General features: G+C 51.6%; 5 protein-coding genes across 5 annotated transcripts; 4 read left to right on the top strand and 1 right to left on the bottom strand.

Moving 5' to 3' along the window:
* Window positions 1–3838: 3838 nt before the first annotated feature.
* On the bottom strand, window positions 3839–9425 carry QC763_608200 (uncharacterized protein). The gene is made up of 10 exons (XM_062914650.1): window positions 9317–9425; window positions 6950–9259; window positions 6521–6849; window positions 5977–6455; window positions 5743–5919; window positions 5572–5683; window positions 5222–5522; window positions 4961–5167; window positions 4545–4906; window positions 3839–4490 (listed from the first exon to the last, which is right to left on the bottom strand). Exons 3-10 carry the CDS (start codon window positions 6579–6581, stop codon window positions 4072–4074), a joined length of 2118 nt encoding a protein of 705 aa, XP_062763386.1. The 5' UTR covers window positions 6582–6849; window positions 6950–9259; window positions 9317–9425; the 3' UTR covers window positions 3839–4071.
* On the top strand, window positions 7092–9399 carry QC763_608190 (uncharacterized protein). The gene is made up of 2 exons (XM_062914649.1): window positions 7092–8387; window positions 8448–9399. The coding sequence occupies exons 1-2, from the start codon at window positions 8012–8014 to the stop codon at window positions 9218–9220; spliced, it is 1149 nt and encodes a 382-aa protein (XP_062763387.1). The 5' UTR covers window positions 7092–8011; the 3' UTR covers window positions 9221–9399.
* Window positions 9426–9554: 129 nt separating the features above from the next.
* On the top strand, window positions 9555–11111 carry QC763_608180 (uncharacterized protein; the record flags this gene model as incomplete). The annotated part of the gene is made up of 2 exons (XM_062914648.1): window positions 9555–10564; window positions 10618–11111. Exons 1-2 carry the CDS (start codon window positions 9670–9672, stop codon window positions 11109–11111), a joined length of 1389 nt encoding a protein of 462 aa, XP_062763385.1. The 5' UTR covers window positions 9555–9669.
* Window positions 11112–11552: 441 nt separating this feature from the next.
* On the top strand, window positions 11553–13876 carry QC763_608170 (uncharacterized protein; the record flags this gene model as incomplete). The annotated part of the gene is made up of 3 exons (XM_062914647.1): window positions 11553–11791; window positions 11847–12285; window positions 12336–13876. 3 exons carry the CDS (start codon window positions 11553–11555, stop codon window positions 13776–13778), a joined length of 2121 nt encoding a protein of 706 aa, XP_062763384.1. The 3' UTR covers window positions 13779–13876.
* Window positions 13877–14183: 307 nt separating this feature from the next.
* On the top strand, window positions 14184–18929 carry QC763_608160 (uncharacterized protein). Its single transcript, XM_062914646.1, has 9 exons — window positions 14184–14913; window positions 14976–15090; window positions 15144–15989; window positions 16057–17270; window positions 17329–17466; window positions 17523–17559; window positions 17679–17760; window positions 17825–18394; window positions 18473–18929. The coding sequence occupies exons 1-9, from the start codon at window positions 14377–14379 to the stop codon at window positions 18681–18683; spliced, it is 3750 nt and encodes a 1249-aa protein (XP_062763383.1). The 5' UTR covers window positions 14184–14376; the 3' UTR covers window positions 18684–18929.
* Window positions 18930–18937: the final 8 nt, after the last annotated feature.

The following is an 18937-nucleotide window of genomic DNA, read 5'->3' as shown; positions in this document are numbered from 1 at the left end:
GTCTCACAGGATAGTTGATAGCCGCTGATATACGGGATTTTTGATATAGCAGGAGATACTACCTGTTGCTACCTTCATGAGCTCGCCATTGTAAGGGCGTTAGGTAGGTACTTACGGTGATGCTTGACAGAATGGGACATAACCATTGAGATCATTAACATGTTCAATCTTGATATTGATCACTAGATATACCTGTGCTCTAGAACCCCAGACCAGCTGATCCTCCAATAACCTTGAGCTGCAAATAAATAAATAAAAAGCCACTAAAAATGAAACCAAAAACTCAAAACCGCAATTCCACAACACCATAAACCACCAAGATCCATCACAAATCCACTAATATCCCGCAACACCGACAACGTGCCCCCTCCAGTCCCAAAACCAGCTGGGTGGTTTCCATGCTATCTTCCCCGTGTCATCAGCGGCCCTGTATTTGCGATCAAACTTCATCTCAACCAAACCTTTGCTGTTTCGCCTTCCCCATTTCTCTACCTCCACCCTATTTCCCTTGGTTTTAGCCTGGCGAACGATGTATGCCTACCTTGCTGATCACTTCCGTTAAAGTACTTCAGGTTGCCGTCTTGCTGAGCCTACCTGCGCCCCTGAGCATTTGCATTTTTTTGCTTTGCCTTCCTCGCTGCTTCTTTATATTCGAGTTTTCTCTTTCGCTTCAGTCCCTCTGGTCTGGCTGAGCTGGGGTTATTGTCGAATGCGAGGGCTCCGTTGAATATGTGGCCTGTTGAGAGGGATTCCGAGCTTGAATTTGTTACCAAATATGAATACGGCGCCTGTTGAGATGGATGCTGAACTGGGGTTGTTTCCGAATATGAGGGGCTGTGTTGGATAAGGTAGATATGTTTTTGCGTTCAGTGCTAGTGTATTGGGGCCAGGGACTTACTCTACAAGTCACGCATATGTAATACACATCTGGTACGGGAGCTTTGCACTGGCACTGCTGAGACTCCATTTTAAGGAAACGCCGGGTAGGTAGATGTTATCTTATATAGCCGAGGTATAAAGAGTCATGCAGTGTAAGTAGATGGTGTAAGGTAAGGAATGCGCTTGTTGTCTGGTTGTGAAACATCGACGGTTGCTCACATCGACATCGACTACCCCAGCAGTTAAAGCAAGCTGGAATTCGTATATTTATACAGAAACAGTCTCGACGGTAACTACTCGACACCTGGTGGTCTTTGAGTCCGCAAAGATGTGTAATAGTTGATGATATTCTTAGATACTTTTACAAGCAGCTCTGGAGAGCAAAAACCTTTCCTTATCCTACACCAATAAGTGGACCTAAGGGCCGAAGCCCTGGAGCAGCCTGCTTGACCAACCGGGAGTAATACCTCCCCCACCACGTAACCTTGTGAGGCAATTCCTTAGGACGATGTCGTAGAAAAATTCAATCAAAGATGCGGTTGCCATGTATATCATCAGCAGGCCTTGTTTGTCGCCCAGTGACATATCCGTAGTTTCCGAAATAATCCGAGGAAAGTCAATTGATGGTCATTGTTGAATAGAACGGCGGAGTAGTGCCTAAGCACGGTCAATACGGCCCTCCATATGATATAGGAGCCACTTGAGGCAATGAAGACGTCCACCTCTTTTTTCTGGGGTCAGGCATACAGTGTGGTGTAAACGAAGATGTCGATACATACCTAAGTTTCTAAAGTAAACTGAAAAAGGCCACTTCATCATTACCTTGACAAGCAGAAGAGGTAAATGTTCCGAGTCTGCCTATGACCCAGTTGTCTGCTGCACGGTTCTGGGACTCCCCCAGCTTGTCATTCCAAGTAAGTGCCGCCCACCTTGACACTTTCGTCACACACGCACCGTACCTATGCTAAGCTTTCTTGATTCGATTTAGTCTTTCCAAAACCCATAACGCAGATTGAGACTGATCCACGCTTCACAATGGGCCAGCACCCGTACAAGCCACACATTACCGGCAATGCGGAATACGCGGCTGCAAGATAAAACGAAAAGCCAGAAGCTAATTCAAATAATTTTAGAAACCACCAATTTCCCATAATCTTTTAGATAGTATTATCTTGCGTAATAACTACGAATCCATTCCTTAAGAAATGAAAAATGACTAGTTTAAACACTCCCGTTTCTGGTCAGTCCAGCTGTTGTTTTTACACTCCATGTCTGCAACCCCACCCTTTGCCTCTCAGCTTCCCCGTTACTGCAATTCCGGCCCATCGCTCTTATATCGGCTAATCTGTCGTGTGTATCTCCCGAGGGAATTTACTTAAGTATTTCAGGTTGCCGCTGTGTCGAGCTCAGTAGTTCACGGCATTTCCAATTCGCCCTTTTCTTTTCCTGCCTTCAGCCTCTCGCATACTCAATTGAACTCTTCTCGGTTTTTTGCCTTCCCTTCTTTTTTTTTTGGCTTGGGCTCCCTCCATGTCCCTCCTTTTCTGCATATCCCTAGCTTCATCCAACTGTCTCTTCTCTTCGGGAGTTGGAGCCTCGTATTCAGCCTCCTTGAGCTCGTTTCACGGCACAATCATATGACAGGAGTCAGGTAGGTGTACATATCCATATACCTTTTGTAGAGCAAGGGGTGTAAAGGGTGATACTTAACCACGCCCCCAACATTGGCTGCTGTGCACGCGCTACAGGACGACCCCGGACGGTTCGTCTTCACTTCACACCTTTCGGCAGAACAATAGTTCTTGTTCTCGCCCTTCAGACAAATACACACCAAACCCGCTTCTTCTCGCTTTTTCCGTCGGTTCGCATCTTTTACTCCATTATACTTAGCCGTGTTTCTTTTCCTTACGTATTCCTATAGTACATCACAAGCAATTAGCTTATTATTTCTGACAACTAAATCAGCGAGACATACAGTTTCATGGCAGCGATGACAAGCCCAGTCGGATCTTTCTGCGCCCGTACAACCTTTTGGGAATGGGACGGCAACAAGCAGGCATGTGTGCGTGTACTCCTCTTGCCTACATATGCAAGGGTGGGGCCCGAAAGTTTTTTGTTTCTTTCTCGGCGACGGCTTGGCCTGTAAACGTCGTGTGAGCTGCGCCGGTGGTGGGGCCCAGTACGTGTTCGTTGTGCGCACTGATTGAGATGTTGGGTGCGGAGCTTGAAGTGGCGATCCCTGCCCGTGTCTAACTTCATGATCTTATCCATAGGGAGCTGGGGCGAGCGCCTGTAGCGGGTTTTGGGGTGGTGGTTGCGAATATGTAGACGGGGCTTGATGTAATAATCCCTGTCCGTATCTGAATTCATGACCATATCCATTGGGAGTCGGGGCGAGTGCCCCGGGCGGGTTTAGTGGTGCTGGTTGTGAATATGTAGATAGTCGGTAACTGTATGAGGGGGGATACGGGGGGGTTGGGTCCCGTACCCTTTGTAGGAGGAAGCCGAAGACCAGGTTGGACTTGCTGGTGGCGGTGGGGTTTGGACAGCTCTGTTTGTGTCTTTTCGCAGCCCATTCTAGACTCGAGTAAGATGGTGTTTACACTGAGGGCTAATGTACTGAAGACTTACACCGCAACGGACACATTTGCCGCTCGGGGGCAGTATGGAAAGTCTGTATTAACATGGCATTGCAAAAGCAGTCAACCGTGATAGGAAATGTAAGGCGGTTTAAATAGTGAAGGGGGGTAATTTGTTGCTGCCTTGTTTTATAGAGTCAATTGTTCGAAATGTTATTATCAAATACCACAACGACAGAGGTAGAAAAGCCGGGTATTTATGCAGAAGAGATATTAATGATAGCTCCTCGACGTCTTGCAACTTTTGCCCACCAGACACAGACTTGTGAGGGTTTTTTCCACCTCGGACAACGTTCAGGAAAGGCAGTGATAGCGTATTGCTAAAAATTGATCGTCGGCAGGCCTAGTTGAACAGACTGTAACAATTCAATTCTTTCAACAGGTGATGGGAAGAAAGCTAACTGAAAGATGTTCCTTTTCTGACGAAGAGGCTGGACTCGTGAACAGTTTATCCAGTGCCGTATGTGACATAAGGGATACTCGGGATGACAGAGTTCAAAGTCTAGGTTTGTGAAAGGGATGTAGGTATATGGTACCCTGAGAGTCAACTCTTTCACACGTAAACCCTCCTGCTCCTACTGCTCTCTGCAGTGTCGTAGATGGGCCTACGTCCCTGCCCAGGCTGCCTGGAGCTTGTCGACTCCTGATTCGGGTCCGATCCCGCTCCTGATGCTGAATCCTTATCTGGTACGACGGGCAGGTGCTGCTCTCTCTGGCTACCAGCGTTTCCCAGAATGAACTGCCCATTACGATCTGTGGCGGCCTCAGCGATGGGGATTCTTCCCGGTTGGCCAGCATACAGTTGAAAAGCCGCAACTTCCTCGCGGACTGTAACGACCAACTCCAATTCCACTTGCCGATATTGTGTTTTGGTGTCTTCGTCGGTGTCCCGGCGGATGATTTTGGCTTTATCGGCAGTGGAAAGGGTGGCCAAGTCGTAGTTGAGTTGGACCTTCTGAAGGTTTTGGATGTCTAGGAACGGGCGTCAGTACGTGCCGAGATGAACAACACTGAGCATTTGCTTACCCTCAAGCTTGTCACCCTGCTTGGAATCATGGGAGATGACGACGGTGCAAGAGCCTTTCAGCACCTGGTCATTCAGCTTGAGAATCTTCCTCACAAGCTTCACACTTTTGCTGATGCCATCCGGCTGTGTAATCATATCTCCCTTTGCAGCAATCCACTTGAGGTGGTCTTTGGCGCGCATGCTTTGGCCAATGGCATCCGTGTAGGCCTGCTTCTCGTCGTTCTCGTACTCGTGAAACTGTTGGGAAATAAGGACTCCTATGTGGTATGGGCATTCGGCACACGCGGGTGGGACTTCACAGTTCATCCCGAGCCCCAGGATTGCTGCGCCGATGACAACGTCTGTCCAACTGCTTTTGTCGCTGAAGTGCTGTTAGCCAGAGACACCGAGATCCACAGGAGCCGGCAAGACCTACCCCTCTTGCCCTCGGAACACTGGTAATCGGTACTGGTGCCCAATCTCCGACTCAACCTTTTTGAAAAGATATTCACTTCTTGAAAGACCCCCAGACAGGAATACGGCTGATACACGAAGGTTCTTGACTTCGAGCTGCGTGATCTGCTGTCTGATGAGGTTCACGGTGCCGTCGACGGTTTCTTGGAACATGTGCTCCATGTCCTCACTATCTTCCTATTAGTATTTTGACCTTGTCATGATGGATGCTGGGAGACCATACGGCAAAATCTGCAGATTTCCATTCGAGATCCCTCTCTCAGGATTGTCCGGTATGTCAAGGTCGCCAGGAAGTAACACTCGGAACTCCTCGTCCTCAGTACCAACACCTGCAAACTTGTGTTTGGCAAACTGGAAGCTCTCGAGCATTGCTTGCTGCCGTCTTGAAAAGAGCACATGTGGTCCGCTGCCAAAGTTGGACTCAGCATCTTCAACTACTTTGCGGTAGTCATCCGGGGTAAGGCGGCGGGGCAGAAAGCGTTTAATGAAATAGTCATCTATCCGTGTCGCACCGCAACGTCCGCCTGTCTCATCGTTAGCATCAGAACATTTGTAGCAAAAGAGAAAGCTTACTGGACATCTCAGTCACCAAACTGACTTGGAAAGAGGGCGTGTCTTGGTCCACCCGGTAGGATACAAGGTCGACTGTCCCGCCTCCGGCATCAACAACCACGAAGCATGCTCCCTGTGAGATGACGCGTCAGTATTGGCTTTTGGCAAAACAGAAAACACGGGTGTTCATACCCGTCTGAGATGACGTTTATGCGCGCTTGTAGATGTCTTCATGATGTACTGGGCACATGCTTCCGATTCCGTGGTAAGTCTGACCTTCCCCGGGTTTGACTCGAATTCAGGAAAGATTCTCTTGAAGGCAGTGTTCACCGCTCTGAAAGTGGTGTTCATTGCGCGCGGGTGCCATATCTGGTTGTCTTGTCAGCTTATCACAATTTGACGCAAACGCCCGCCAGCATCTCTTACTGCTGGATGCGTAATGATGAGCTCGATGGGAAAGTCGCCAATGACCCTTCGATCTCTCTGAACAGTCTCGATATCCTGACGAACGCACTGAGCAACTTCAGTCAGATAGTCAGCAACCACGTCTTCGGTCGACTTGATCAAATGGAGCGGGATCCCCTGCACAAGCGAGGACGCATGTTGTCTGTGTGACACGGGGCCACGCGTCGCCTCCAGGGTTCTCTTGAGCCGGGATAGTGCTTCGAGACGAGTGGGTGGCTCCATCTCCAACTTGGTCCATTGTAGAATGTGAGAATCAGCATCTCCAATTACCCCGTAACCCCACCGCCGGCCGGATGTTCCTGAATAACTGATGATGGAAGGAACTTTCGGGCCGATGACCTGGGATGTCTCCGGGCGATGAATAGCGCCCCATCTTTTCACAATGTTGAGCTCATTGAGCTGAGAAGGGCGGGTCCTGTGGGTGAGAATCCATCCCACTCCTAAAAGGGGTCAGTCTCCGAAGTTCATACGGATATGCCCCGCAGTGCGGACCAAGAAGGCTGACCGGTGTAGGTGGTGCCATAGTCGACACAGATCAAGAACCTCTGACCACTTGTTGAAGACATGATCGAGGGCCTCTTGGCGTAAAAAGGTGCTGCCCAGTGTACGGCGGGATGATGAATGTGCAAAGAAACTTCGGCTCTTGTGTGCGACTGTCACTCAGGCAGCACGCCAGCTGAGGTTTGACATGGTGTTCGAGCCCCCAAATGGTCAGGTGGTAGGCAGTGCCAGTGGCTTGCATGGCGGCAGCCTACTTGCCAGCGCTAATTCTAATTCGACTGGGAGTGCGTCTTTCCAATTCATTGGCGACAAGCGCCTGTCCCCCGCGCGTAACTGAGCCTGATCGATCAGTCTGAACATTGCACAACTGTGTCGAGAACAATTTGGAGTTGCTGGGCTCTCTGTGTGGTGGAACTTGCCGACTTGCACTTACACACATGAAATGGGTCCCCCCAACACCAACCCAGGTCTATCAGGATTGGGGGGTTTCTTGCACTGGCCGAAACAAAACGACTTCCATTTCCTTGTGATATCACAAATATCTCAGTTTCCACTTCAGGACACCAACGCCGTGTGGGGTGTTGCCCTGCAGTTCACTGTCGAGCGGCATTCCTAGGTGTATCTTGCCCGCAAAAGCCCTCCATGGCAGTGAGATCTCATCTTCAACTACCAGAAAATAAGCTTTTCGGGGATCTAGAATTCAGCGAGAAGCTCCTCACCTACTGATAAGAACGAATAACATGCTGCTTATTCCTGCGCACGTTCAATGGCCCCCCACCTCCGGTGTCACCAGAAGCGGGCCTCGCCGCGAATTCGACAAGAGGGCCGCCGCTCCAGATGCTGAAGCCGGCAGGAGTATCCAAGCCGCCGTCGTCCTGCCAGAATCTTTACCACCGGCTTGTGGGATCGCGCGGCGCCGGAATACAACCTTCCGTTTCGGCCAGTTACTGTCACCACCCTGGCTCCCATCTTCCAAGCTTGTTCTTTTACCCGGTTCGAAAAATGGCAGTTGAGCTCGGGATGTGGGAGGTTCTATGCAAGCCGATGCCCCGCGTCGCTCCACTGGATTGCGCGTCCACTTTACTGTGTAGAACCCCTGAATCCACCACATACCAAGACATTTTGATTGAGGATGCTCTATACACCTTTGAGGGCCCGGCAATGCTTGGTTACCCTTCGCATCTGATAGGTCGAAGATGGCTTCACCATACCAGAAACTGCTGCGTCATTGCAGTCGGTTGCTCGGTTAGCGGCTATATGCCCCTTTCGCTTCAACTTCATGCGACTTGGCTTCCAGTTCGGGCAGGGAAGTGTCGCGTAGATTATGTAGCAAGATAGACGATATGCGTGGCGGGAAGGCTAACGGCAAGGAGGACGGATATGAGTTGAACATGTATAAGTATATCAGCCAAGAGAAGCCTTCTTGCTCTTGTTCCGCTCATCTCAGACTCAGAGATCAACTTCCTTTGGGTTTGTCCACTCACCTATCTAAACCATGCATTTCACCAAAGCCGCCGCCACTGGCCTTGCTGTCCTGGTAGGACTAGCCAGCGCCCATCCAGGCCACGATATCGCCCAGGAGGCTGCCGAACGACGGGAGTTCCTCGCCAACGCTAAGCGTACTGATCTGAGCCACTGTGCTGAGAAGCTCCGCGCCCGCGGAATCGAGGCCAAGAACATCGCCAGACGTAAGGCTCAGGTCGAAGAGGCTCGTCGCAAGAGAAACATTAAGAAGCGTGATATCGGCGATGTCTTGGCCAAGAGCCACAACAAGACTTCCCTTGGCTACACCCCCAACACCGATAGCGCAACCCTCTTTGCGGGCATCAACTCCTGCATTCTGAGCCCCGAGGTCACCCAGGGCCCATACTGTGAGTGATGGTGACTATCCGTGATGAAAGAGTCATCTCAGCTGACATGAACAACAATAGATGTTGCCGGCGAATACGTGCGTGAAAACCTCATTGAGGACCAGGAAGGCGTTGAGCTCCTTGTCGACTACCAAGTCATCGACGTCGACACATGCGACCCTGTTCCCAATGTTTACCTCGAGGCGTGGGCTTGCAACGCCACTGGTGTGTATGGCGGTGTCATCGCCGGCGGCAACGGCGACACCGCTGATGCCTCCAACATCCATAACACCTGGCTTCGTGGCATCCAGCCCACCGATGAGGATGGAGTTGCCCGTTTCCAGACCATCTTCCCCGGCCACTACACCGGACGTACTGCCCATATCCACATCATGGTTCACACCAACGCTACCCTCCAGCCCAACCAGACCCTAGGTCATGACAACTATGCTAGCCACATTGGTCAGGCTTACTTCGACCAGGATCTCATCACCGCTGTTGAGCAGACGGCCCCGTACAACACCAACCGTCAGCCCTTGACCACCAATGCTCAGGACTTCCTTCTCGCCCAGGGCTCGGCTGGCGCAGTTGACCCGGTGATGGAGTACACTCTTCTCGGCGACTCGGTCGAGGATGGTCTCTTCGCTTGGCTGTCGTTCGGTATCGACACCTCTGTCAGCAACAAGATTAATCCTGCTGTCTACCTTGGAGAGGAAGGTGGCGTTGCCAACCCCAACCCTGGTTTCGGTGGTCCTGGCGGTCCCGGTGGTCCTCCAGGTGGCTGGACTCCTCCTCCTGGATGGACTCCCCCTCCCGGATTCCCCCTTGAGGAGAACGAGGAAGTTGAGGCTTAGTGAGCCATTGGCACTGGGACGAGTTAGGGATGTACTCAACTGGGATTATCGCGGTTAGCAAGAAGCCTTCATGGGTGGATAGTTTGGATCGTGTACATAGCTTGCAGGTTGGAGGGGAAATCGAACGGAAATGTAGCAAAAGAGAAGAATGCGATTTGAAAATCATGTATTCGGGAAAACTGAACGTCTTGCTCGAGATGCAATGTGCACCTGAGTTGAATGATCACGGGATGGCGGGAGGATTTTACTGGGCAGCAAAAACCCCCGCCAAAACCAGGTAGGTAGGGCTTGCAGGTGCCGCTCAGGTTGCGCAGCATGGAGGGCGCCTCTCTGCACTCCACCAACGTGACCTTCCAGACCGCGCTTCCGCCTTCCACTGTTAGCTGAGGTGCCCCAGACAACTACAAAGCAAATGCAACAACCTGGAATCACCTCTCCAAAACATCAAAATGTGTTTTGGGACTCGAGAAAAAAACCATTCGGAGGGACCTCGACGACACCATGGTCCCACATACCAAGAATCATTTCCCCAATCTCAGCCGCCGCCTCAGGGTTATTTTGCGCCCGGGGATCCTGGCTATGATCGTGCTCGTCAGATACCTGTCGATGACACCAAGGAAAAGATCTCCAGGTTCATGACAAAACACAACATACCCCAGCAGGAAGGTCTCGACAATCTCACAAATGTTCTCCAATGGGTCAACAACACTCTGCTCGTCAAGGACAACGAGATCGCAGTCATTAAGCGGTCCGCCCGTGAAGATGTGGACCGCATTACAAGGGAACGGTACGCAGTATCACAGGAGCGAGATCGCTACAGAGCACTCTACGAGCGGGATAACGCTGCTCTGGCAGAGCGCGAGGAGGCTCTGTATCAGGCCAAGACCGAGAACCAGCGCCTTCACCAAACAATCGCCGACATGAAATGGACGCACAATGAGACATTGGCCAAGAACGAAAAGAGGTACCAAACAAGTATGGAAGAGCAGGATACGAAACATGAGGATGCTGTCAAGAAATTGCGCATAGAGATTGACGATCTCAAGGAGAGAATCGGCGAATACACCTCACAGGATGATGCCGTCATTTCTGATGAGGCTTTCCGGACCTCGTTACTGTCGTTGTCGCAACAGCTGTTGAAGATTGTGGACCACATTCCCAAGCCGATGCAACAGCAACAAGACACAAGGGGATGGTCCAGGTTTATTCGGAGCGTGTGCTGGACTCATTTGTTGCACGGGTTCTATCAGTATCCATTGGGATTTGGCATCTTTGGCGTTGAAGGAGAAGCGCATGCTATCCTTGCACACTTTTCTGAGGCGATCAGAGTACAGGCTGCTGATGGTGGGTTCTATGGTGGCCGATATCAATATGGAATGAAGCTGATGAATTTACAGACCCTGATGATTCTACTTTAACAAACCAACAAAAGGCCAAAATGAATGAGGGACGAGGATTCCTGTTTGAACGCATTCTGGAAGACTTCCGCCGGAACAACAGCACCGATGAGAAGGCATTCACAACATATTTTCGACAAAACATAGAGCGAGTCACCGAGGACCTGGTGCGGGCTCTTCAGCAATGGAGTGGCCAAGCATTGGATTCACAAGTCAACAAACGTATCTGGACCGTGGTACGCGATGCAGGCGTGTTAGCACTTCAAATGGGGTCACAGCGGTCCCGTGTAATGCTGGTGGCATGTTCACGTGGTGACATCGTTCAGCTGAAGCACATCTTTGAAGACGAGACAGGGCACTCCGAGGAAGTCAAGGTCATTGTAGACATGATGACGCAGCCAGGTTTGATGAGGATTGGTAACGGGAAGGAAGACTTGACTCGTGAGCAGGTCATCTCGAAGGGGAAAGTTATTCCATTGAAGACCCGTGATTGAGCAGTTACACGAGAAACATTGAGCACGGCCCTCAATTGCGTTTGCCCCAGATTATTGAGACTCATTTCTGAAGTTTTTCCGCGCCTTGGCCGTGTTTCGCCAGGGTCAGGTTTTCGCGCCCATGATCCCAGCGGCTGAAAACTATCTCCGTGTGGCTGCATTGTTGGCGCCCGCCAGTGCCTGCAAGGCGCTCTTTCTGGTCAAGGGGGCCCTCTTACATTGCATAAGGCTCTGTCGGGCCTTGGCTTGTACCAGTACATCAAAGACAGCAATATTCAGGGGCCCAGGTATATTGGGGGGGGTTTGCACAGCAAAGCCTGACGTGGGGTTGACTCAGACTTGTGTCACCAAAGGTCCTCGTTCTTCGCGTGGTGCTGGGATGCCTTTGGCTTCAAAACACCACAAACCATACCATTCACCACACTTCGACACGACCACGGGATGTCACAACCATTGCAAAATATCACACTTTCCTCAATATCACCACAGCCGCTCCCGGCAGGACTTCCACTACATGTCGCCGTTTTCGACACTGTCTGGTTCTTGGCCAGCGTGACCTTCACGTGGTTGCTCTATCGTTTGCTTCCCACATTTCAACTGCCTCATCTCGGGAAAAGAGAATGGAAACCTGCCTGGCCCGAGTTCAAGCCTGTTGCGCTTGGGGCAATGCTATTAACACTGTAAGTTGAACCGCGCCAACATGAGTCATTCTGTTGGCTGACTGTTGCTGTGAAGGTGGTATTTCTTGACCATGATCGATCGCTGGATGCGCCAGAGCGGGAACAGCCAAGTCAAGTATGAGTATGTCACTGCTCGCCCCATCTATGACGTGTTGCATGTTATGTCGACTTTGCTGCTCGTGTGGGGTACGTACAATGTGTTGTGGAAGCGTTTTGGGGACAGGAAGCCTGACTCGTCAAGGCAAAGAGTCTGGTGGTTTGTTTCAAAGAGTGTTTTCTTTGTAATCAGCCTGGTGTCCGTCTTGTATCTTGTGTTTTATTTCGCATTTTCTTTGGTCTGGCTGAAGTATGAAAGCTTGGTACCGGTGGTGCATTTTGCGGCAAGAGGGTCTTCATTTGAGGTTGCAACCGTTGTGCTTGTATGGGTTGCGAGCATGGCCATGTTGGGGGTTTATCGGTTCTTTGGTTCGTGGGGGCATGAGAAACACTCTGCTGTATGTCATCTCAATTCCAATTGAAGGCATTTGCTAACATCATCCTACAGGAAAGGTGGTATTTGTGGGGGGCACTCGCCATGTTCTTTGCCCGGTCCCTGGCTGAGGTGGCAGTGGTGCTGAAAGCACAGACCGAGAAACCACCCCAGCTGTGTCTCGAGAATGACATTGGCTCAGGGGACACTGTCTGCGTTCCTTCTTTTGGTACTCCGCAATACATCCCACCCTCGACTGCAGAGAGCAACATGGCCGCCATTGACATTCCATACGGCCTGTTCAGCATTTTGTTTCTCGTCGCGATGTGGCTCACTGCGCGGGAGACAACTGGTGGCTATGACCAAGAGGGGAATCAGCAGCAATTGGTAATGTCAGACATTAGATCTGCCGTCTTGCAAAAGCTTCAAGAGCGGACAAACCAGAGAAGAAAGAAATCCCCACCATTTCGGGAGATCATGGATGAGATCGAAGAAGACCTCGACAAGTCTCTGGAGTCCGGCCCGCTGGCAAGGTCTTTGGCCACGGTTAGCCCACAGTACAAACGACAAGCGGCCCTTGCTTGCATACAAGAGCTACGAGACAAGTATGAGGGTGCCAAGCCCCGTTACGGAACCGAAGACCCTCCCGGTCACCGTCTCGCGTACAACCCACAGCTACCGAGTCTTGGTCCGAGCTCCGCCACCTTGACTCCCGGCACTGGCGGACTCGGATCCGTTCGTGGACATGACGACGAGGTGTCTGTTCATGGCTCCTCTCTCTGGGCAGAGGCATCAATCAGGACACCCCCGGAAACACAACGACCCCGCTACCATCCTGCTCCCTCGTCATATTCGGTCCAAGAGCTAGAGGTACCCAACCAGCCTCTCTCCCACCAATCCTCCCAAATCGATATGGTTCCCGCCGAGACAGCACCGTATTACCCCTCCCCGCCTATGCCGGCACAAGCTCAGCAACGTCCCCTGGGGCGAGCAGCATCAATGGGCAGACTTGATCCTATCCCACCACCGGGCTTTACCTCGCCGGAGTTGTGGAGTTATGGAGCAGGATATAATGCTTACAACCCTGTACATTCCATGTCTCAGGACACGATCCCGCCTGTTCCTGCGGTTCCAGGTCAGTTTCCTGCTGCGAACGTACCTGGTATACCGCTTGCGGCTGCCTCTCAAGGGTATAGAGCGGCTGCTATGCCACGACCGGCGGCGCTGAGATCTCAAGCTGCAAGGGGAGTTGCACCTGGGCCCTCGATGGTGCAGCAAATGTCGAGACCGATGGATATGGGTGGGGGGAGATCGGTGAGTGATCCGGTTGTGTTGACGCCGTTTTTGGCGAGGGCGGTGGTTGCGGATGTGTCTGGGGGGCCACCACCGGTTGCGGATGGGAGAGGAGGTGGGAATGCGATGGGGACTAGTTGGATGCGGGATGAGGAGCGAGCTGGAGGTAGAGTGGATGATGATGGGTTGGGGAGGTATTATTCAGCTAGTGGGGGTAGACAGTGATATGGTGTATTGGTGCACCATGGACCGGATCCAGCTGAGGGAAACTAATGCTTTTCCCCTTGCTGCAAATCGAGGCTTTTCATCATCTTCTAAATCTGGACTTTGCCCTTCTTTCATGGACCTCATCTTTGGATTTGCCATACACAGAAGTTGACAGCTCGCGAACCACGGCGGTGTAACCCAATACCTTGGTATTGGAAGACTTCCGGTGGTAGGATACGCCTTTCCCAAACCAGCCAATGCTCGTTGTAGCCGAGGCTAGTGTAAACCCTGGGGACGGCCCGTAGAGTACCGTGCCGCTCAATGCTCAGGGGCATACACTACCAAGTGGCCAAGCCTTTCCCCATGTAGACAATGCTCAAAGTATCAATGTGTGATGAATAGTGGCAGCCAAAGGCCTAGAATTCGATGTTGACGACGACGATGTCTGGAGCATGATGCCCCAGGCAAAATAGGAACGGGAGTCAGTTTATCAATTCTTCATAAATACAACGGGATCCTCAGTCGTTTACAATGATTCTCCCTCACCTGCACTCATCCCCCTGCTTCACCTTTATTCGGCGTCTCGTTCGGCCTGGGTGCTGCTATCTAGTACACCATGGTCCAAGCCTCTTTTCTGGCGACAGTCATCGCCGTTATTATTTCCGGATGCACTGTGTCTGCTCGAGGTGTAATGGTTCCCAGGGCCTATTGCACCAACGGCAAGCAAGTGGTTGAGGGAAACACCTGTGAGATCATTGCGGACCGTCGTTGCACCATCAGTGTTGCAAGACTCCAGCAACTGAATCCACAACTCGACTGCTCCAACCTGCGCGTCGGCCAGCATTTCTGCTGCAATGAGGGCGCAGTTAGGAGAGACCCGGAATGCACCAACTACAAGACCGTCGTCGCCGGAAACACTTGCGCCAGCATCGCCGACAAACGCTGTACCATATCGGAGTCGAGGTTCCGTCAACTGAATCCGCACCTCGACTGTTCCAACCTACAGGTCGGAACCGGCTTTTGTTGCAGCGAGGGTTCCTTGCCGTTGCCTGACTGCACCAATGTCAAAACGGTTGTCGAGGGCAATACTTGTGCCATTATTGCTGATCGTCGCTGTACGATCAGCCTTGGAAACTTTGTGAACTACAACCCTGTGAGTTACTTTTCCCTTCATGTACAGTCTCGTGTAACAGAAACTGACCTGTGTGTGATCAGCATATCGACTGCTCGAGGCTTGAGGTGGGCGAAAAGGTCTGCTGCATGGAGGGGAAGCTCCCTGAAGGCCCCTCCCCCAACGCCGATGGCACTTGTCAAGACAGGCAGGTTGTGCGTGAGTAAAAATGTTCTTTGTGTGCTGTTAGCCATTGCTAATAAGACGGTCAGCGGGCGACTCCTGTTCAACGCTCTATCAAAAGTGCAACATCACCCCTTCGCTTCTGACCCAGTATAACACAGCAACCAACTTCTGTTCCAATCTCAAAGTCAACCAGTGGATTTGCTGCTCATCTGGCACTCTCAAGGACAGGCGGCCCAAGCCGAATGCTGATGGGTCGTGTGCCACGTACACAGTCAAAGCGGGCGACTCATGCAGCGTGATCGAGGCTGCCAATGGGCTAGTTGATGGCGATCTAGACACTTTCAACAAGAGGAAGACTTGGGGGTGGGCTGGGTGCAGCAAGCTTTGGCCCGACTCCAAGATCTGCCTCAGCTCAGGGACCCCGCCAATGCCCCTTCCCATCGCCAATGCGGTATGTGGGCCACAGAAACCTGGGACAGTTGCTCCTCCCGCAGGCACCAACATCAGCACCCTCAATCCGTGTCCGCTCAACACGTGCTGCAACATCTGGGGTCAGTGTGGCACCACCAAAGACTTCTGCGAAGTGACGGGCGATGGGACTCCGGGAACGGGAACATGCATCAGCAACTGTGGCATGACCATTGTCAACAACAATGCGCCGCCGGCAGAGTACAAGAAGATTGGCTACTTCGAGGCCTGGAGCACCGACCGCGACTGCTTGTGGATGGACGCTACCTCTATTGACGAGACTCAGTTCACACACATCCATTTTGCCTTTGCCGACGTCACACCTGACTTTCGAGTTGATGTCAGCAAGGTCCAGGCTCAGTTCAACAAGTTCAAGGCACTCAAGAGGTCCAAGAGGATTATCGCGTTTGGTGGTTGGGCTGCGTCGACGAGTCCCACCACATTCCAGATCTTCCGTGCTGGTGGTGAGTAGCCTCCTGATGCCTTGCTTGTATCCCATCCGACACACATCACTGACTTGGTTCTACCTAGTGAACTCCGCCAATCGCGCCACTCTTGCCAACAACATTGCCAACTTCGTCAGAGAACATGGACTCGACGGCGCCGACATTGATTGGGAGTATCCTGCTGCCCCGGATCTTCCCGACATTCCTCCTGCGGACCCCATCGACGGCCCCAACTACCTCGCCTTCTTACGGCTGCTGAGGGCTGGACTTCCCACCGGGAAGTCCCTCGCCATTGCAGCGCCGGCCAGCTACTGGTATCTCAAGGGCTTCCCAGTCAGGGAAATGGGCAGCGTTCTCGACTACATTGTTTACATGACGTACGATCTTCACGGCCAGTGGGACGCTGGGTCTAGGTGGTCTCAGGATGGCTGTCCAAGCGGCATGTGCCTTCGGTCCCATGTCAACATGACAGAGACATACAATGCCCTGGTCATGGTCACCAAGGCCGGGGTGCCTGCCAACAAGATCATCGTCGGCGTCAGCAGTTATGGCCGCTCTTTCAAGATGAAAGACCCGAACTGCCGCGGGCCCATGTGCGAGTATACCGGCACAGCAAGTGTTTCCCACGCCACGCCAGGCCCTTGTACTGGAGTCCAGGGCTATATTTCCAATGCCGAGATCCAGGAGTACAAAAACGTGAATGATATCAACGTGGCAACACACTACGACCAAGCCACACGTTCCAACATCGCCATCATCAATGGGACTTGGATAGCCTACATGGACACGGCAGAGAAGAATGCTCGGTCCAACATGTACAGGGGCTGGAACTTTGGTGGGACAAGTGATTGGGCCATTGACCTCAACACCTTTACTGAGCTCGAGCGCAAGGTCAGCGGGTCGGTCCTTACCAACAGGTTCACCAGAAAAGGCGCTACCGGGGGCTCTACGCGCTGGTATGATCTGTCATGCAGTATCCCTGCAGTGGACACGGCAGACATGGACAGAAAGCAGAGATGGGAAGGGTTGATGGCGGATGAGGCGTGGGCTGACGCTATAAAGGCCTATCTAGCACGCACGATGGACGTCGGAAGCTTTTCGTCGTGGATTGTTGGCAAGTTCTTCCGTGGACGCCAAGATGTTCACTGTGGGACGTTGTTGCCGGCAAGCAACTGTCTGAGCCCACAGGAAAACTGCTACGACAAGGACAACAAACCGCCTATACTGACGAATGACCCTCCCGAAAGGACTGGTCCAGCAGGAAAGTTCATCATGAACTCATTTGTTACTCTGGAACAGGTAATTTTCTCTCCGTCTCACTGCCTTGACTTCGTCTAACACTGGTTGATCTGCGAAGCTTTTTGTGAACTACTACGACGCCCTTAGAGAAGCGCAACAAGATGTCGACCTATTCATCCCGGTAATGGAAGATTATTTCATGAAGGAATTTGACGATACCTTTGCGAAACAGATGGGCTATAACATCCTTGCTGCGGTATTGCTGCAACCTATATCTGCTTGGTGATTTGTCAGCTGATGTTTCTTGCACAGATTACCAGTCTTGTGACAGGTCCATTGGTTGGGCACGGTATGTCCCCCCCTGGGCATCACACACTGCTTGGATGATGCTCTCCATTATGGTTCCCCCTTTGTCATGTTCTAGCTCCAACATAGCTACCAGATAGCTAACATGTGCCCCTGTATTAGTGCTGAGGAACTCCGGTGCAACGGAGGTAGTAGATCAGGCGGTTTTGGCAACGGTAATGACTTTCAAGGACAAGAACACTGGGTAAGTTCAGACGTGCTCTCTTCCTTTTCTATCAGTGAGTACACATAATGACTCGATACCGCAGAGATATCGAGGACGATCTTAGCAAGGCATCCACGTTGGCAATGGCCTTGAACGCTACCATGACTCACTGGGAGAGGTCGGTTACCGGGTTCTCAGCCAGGCTGTTTGCTGGTCCAGATAAGGATGGCCACTTGACCCCACTTCTCGCCAACTTCATGGCCGAGGGCAAGCTAATAGGTGGTGGTGTGCCGAAGGAACAGCCTCGACCCGACATCCTTCGGGTAGCCGACATGAAGGACATGATCAGGAGGGCACTTTTCACCTTCATGATTCCTGTGGCGTGGAACAACAATGACGATGCGAACGTGGCTGTTTTGGAGACGGGAAATGCCTGTAGGACCTATGGCAATCTCTGGCAGCGCTATGTCCGGGAAGAAGATGCCAAGAAGGCTGAGTTCTGTTTTGAAAACAAACAGTACCTGCTACTGGCAGCTATGGGGCCCTACCAGAATTGTTACCCATTTGGGACTGGCGGTGGGCAGTCCTGCGACCATGCGTTTTGGAGCCTGCCTCCCGGGTTTGACAAATTGGGCGAATTTAATAATATCAGTGCCACGGATATTATGGAGGGGTAAGTTTTTGTTTTGATGACTTTATCGGCTGGTGAACCATAAGCTAACTGCAGAACCTCTTTTTCCTTGACGCATAGAGCATTGAGAACTTGGAGGAGGAACGGTGGGCAAAACGGATACGAGTTTGATCCCGACAATCTCGCTGTGAAGGACTACTATGATCCGGTGGATCCGATGAGGAACAAGATCATCGACATGGGACTGATTCAGTTTCCTGTTTGCACGCTTGATCAAGCTAATTTGAGGTGGGGGCACCCGGGTCCGAAGGGAGACTTTTATCCTTGCTGAGGGTGGTATTTTGAAGCGGTTGGGGATTGGAGAGCCGGGGGGTTGAACAATCGTTGAGTTGATGGCTTTCTGGGAATGGATGTTGTCTTGTGTAATACTTGGGCTACTCTGTACCTGATTTTGTGGAGATATTTTCTTGGTGAGATGGTTATTTATGTTGAAGTGTGTGTTTAATCGCGTGCAAACGGATGAGAGGACAGAAGGGGAGCTTTTAGACGGATGATGTGGTCGGTAATAGAAGAGGACGATTATTA

Source organism: Podospora pseudopauciseta, chromosome 6 (genome assembly GCF_035222475.1).
Source record: "Podospora pseudopauciseta strain CBS 411.78 chromosome 6, whole genome shotgun sequence".
Taxonomy (NCBI): domain Eukaryota; kingdom Fungi; phylum Ascomycota; class Sordariomycetes; order Sordariales; family Podosporaceae; genus Podospora; species Podospora pseudopauciseta.
This window is presented reverse-complemented; position numbering and strand designations above follow the sequence as displayed.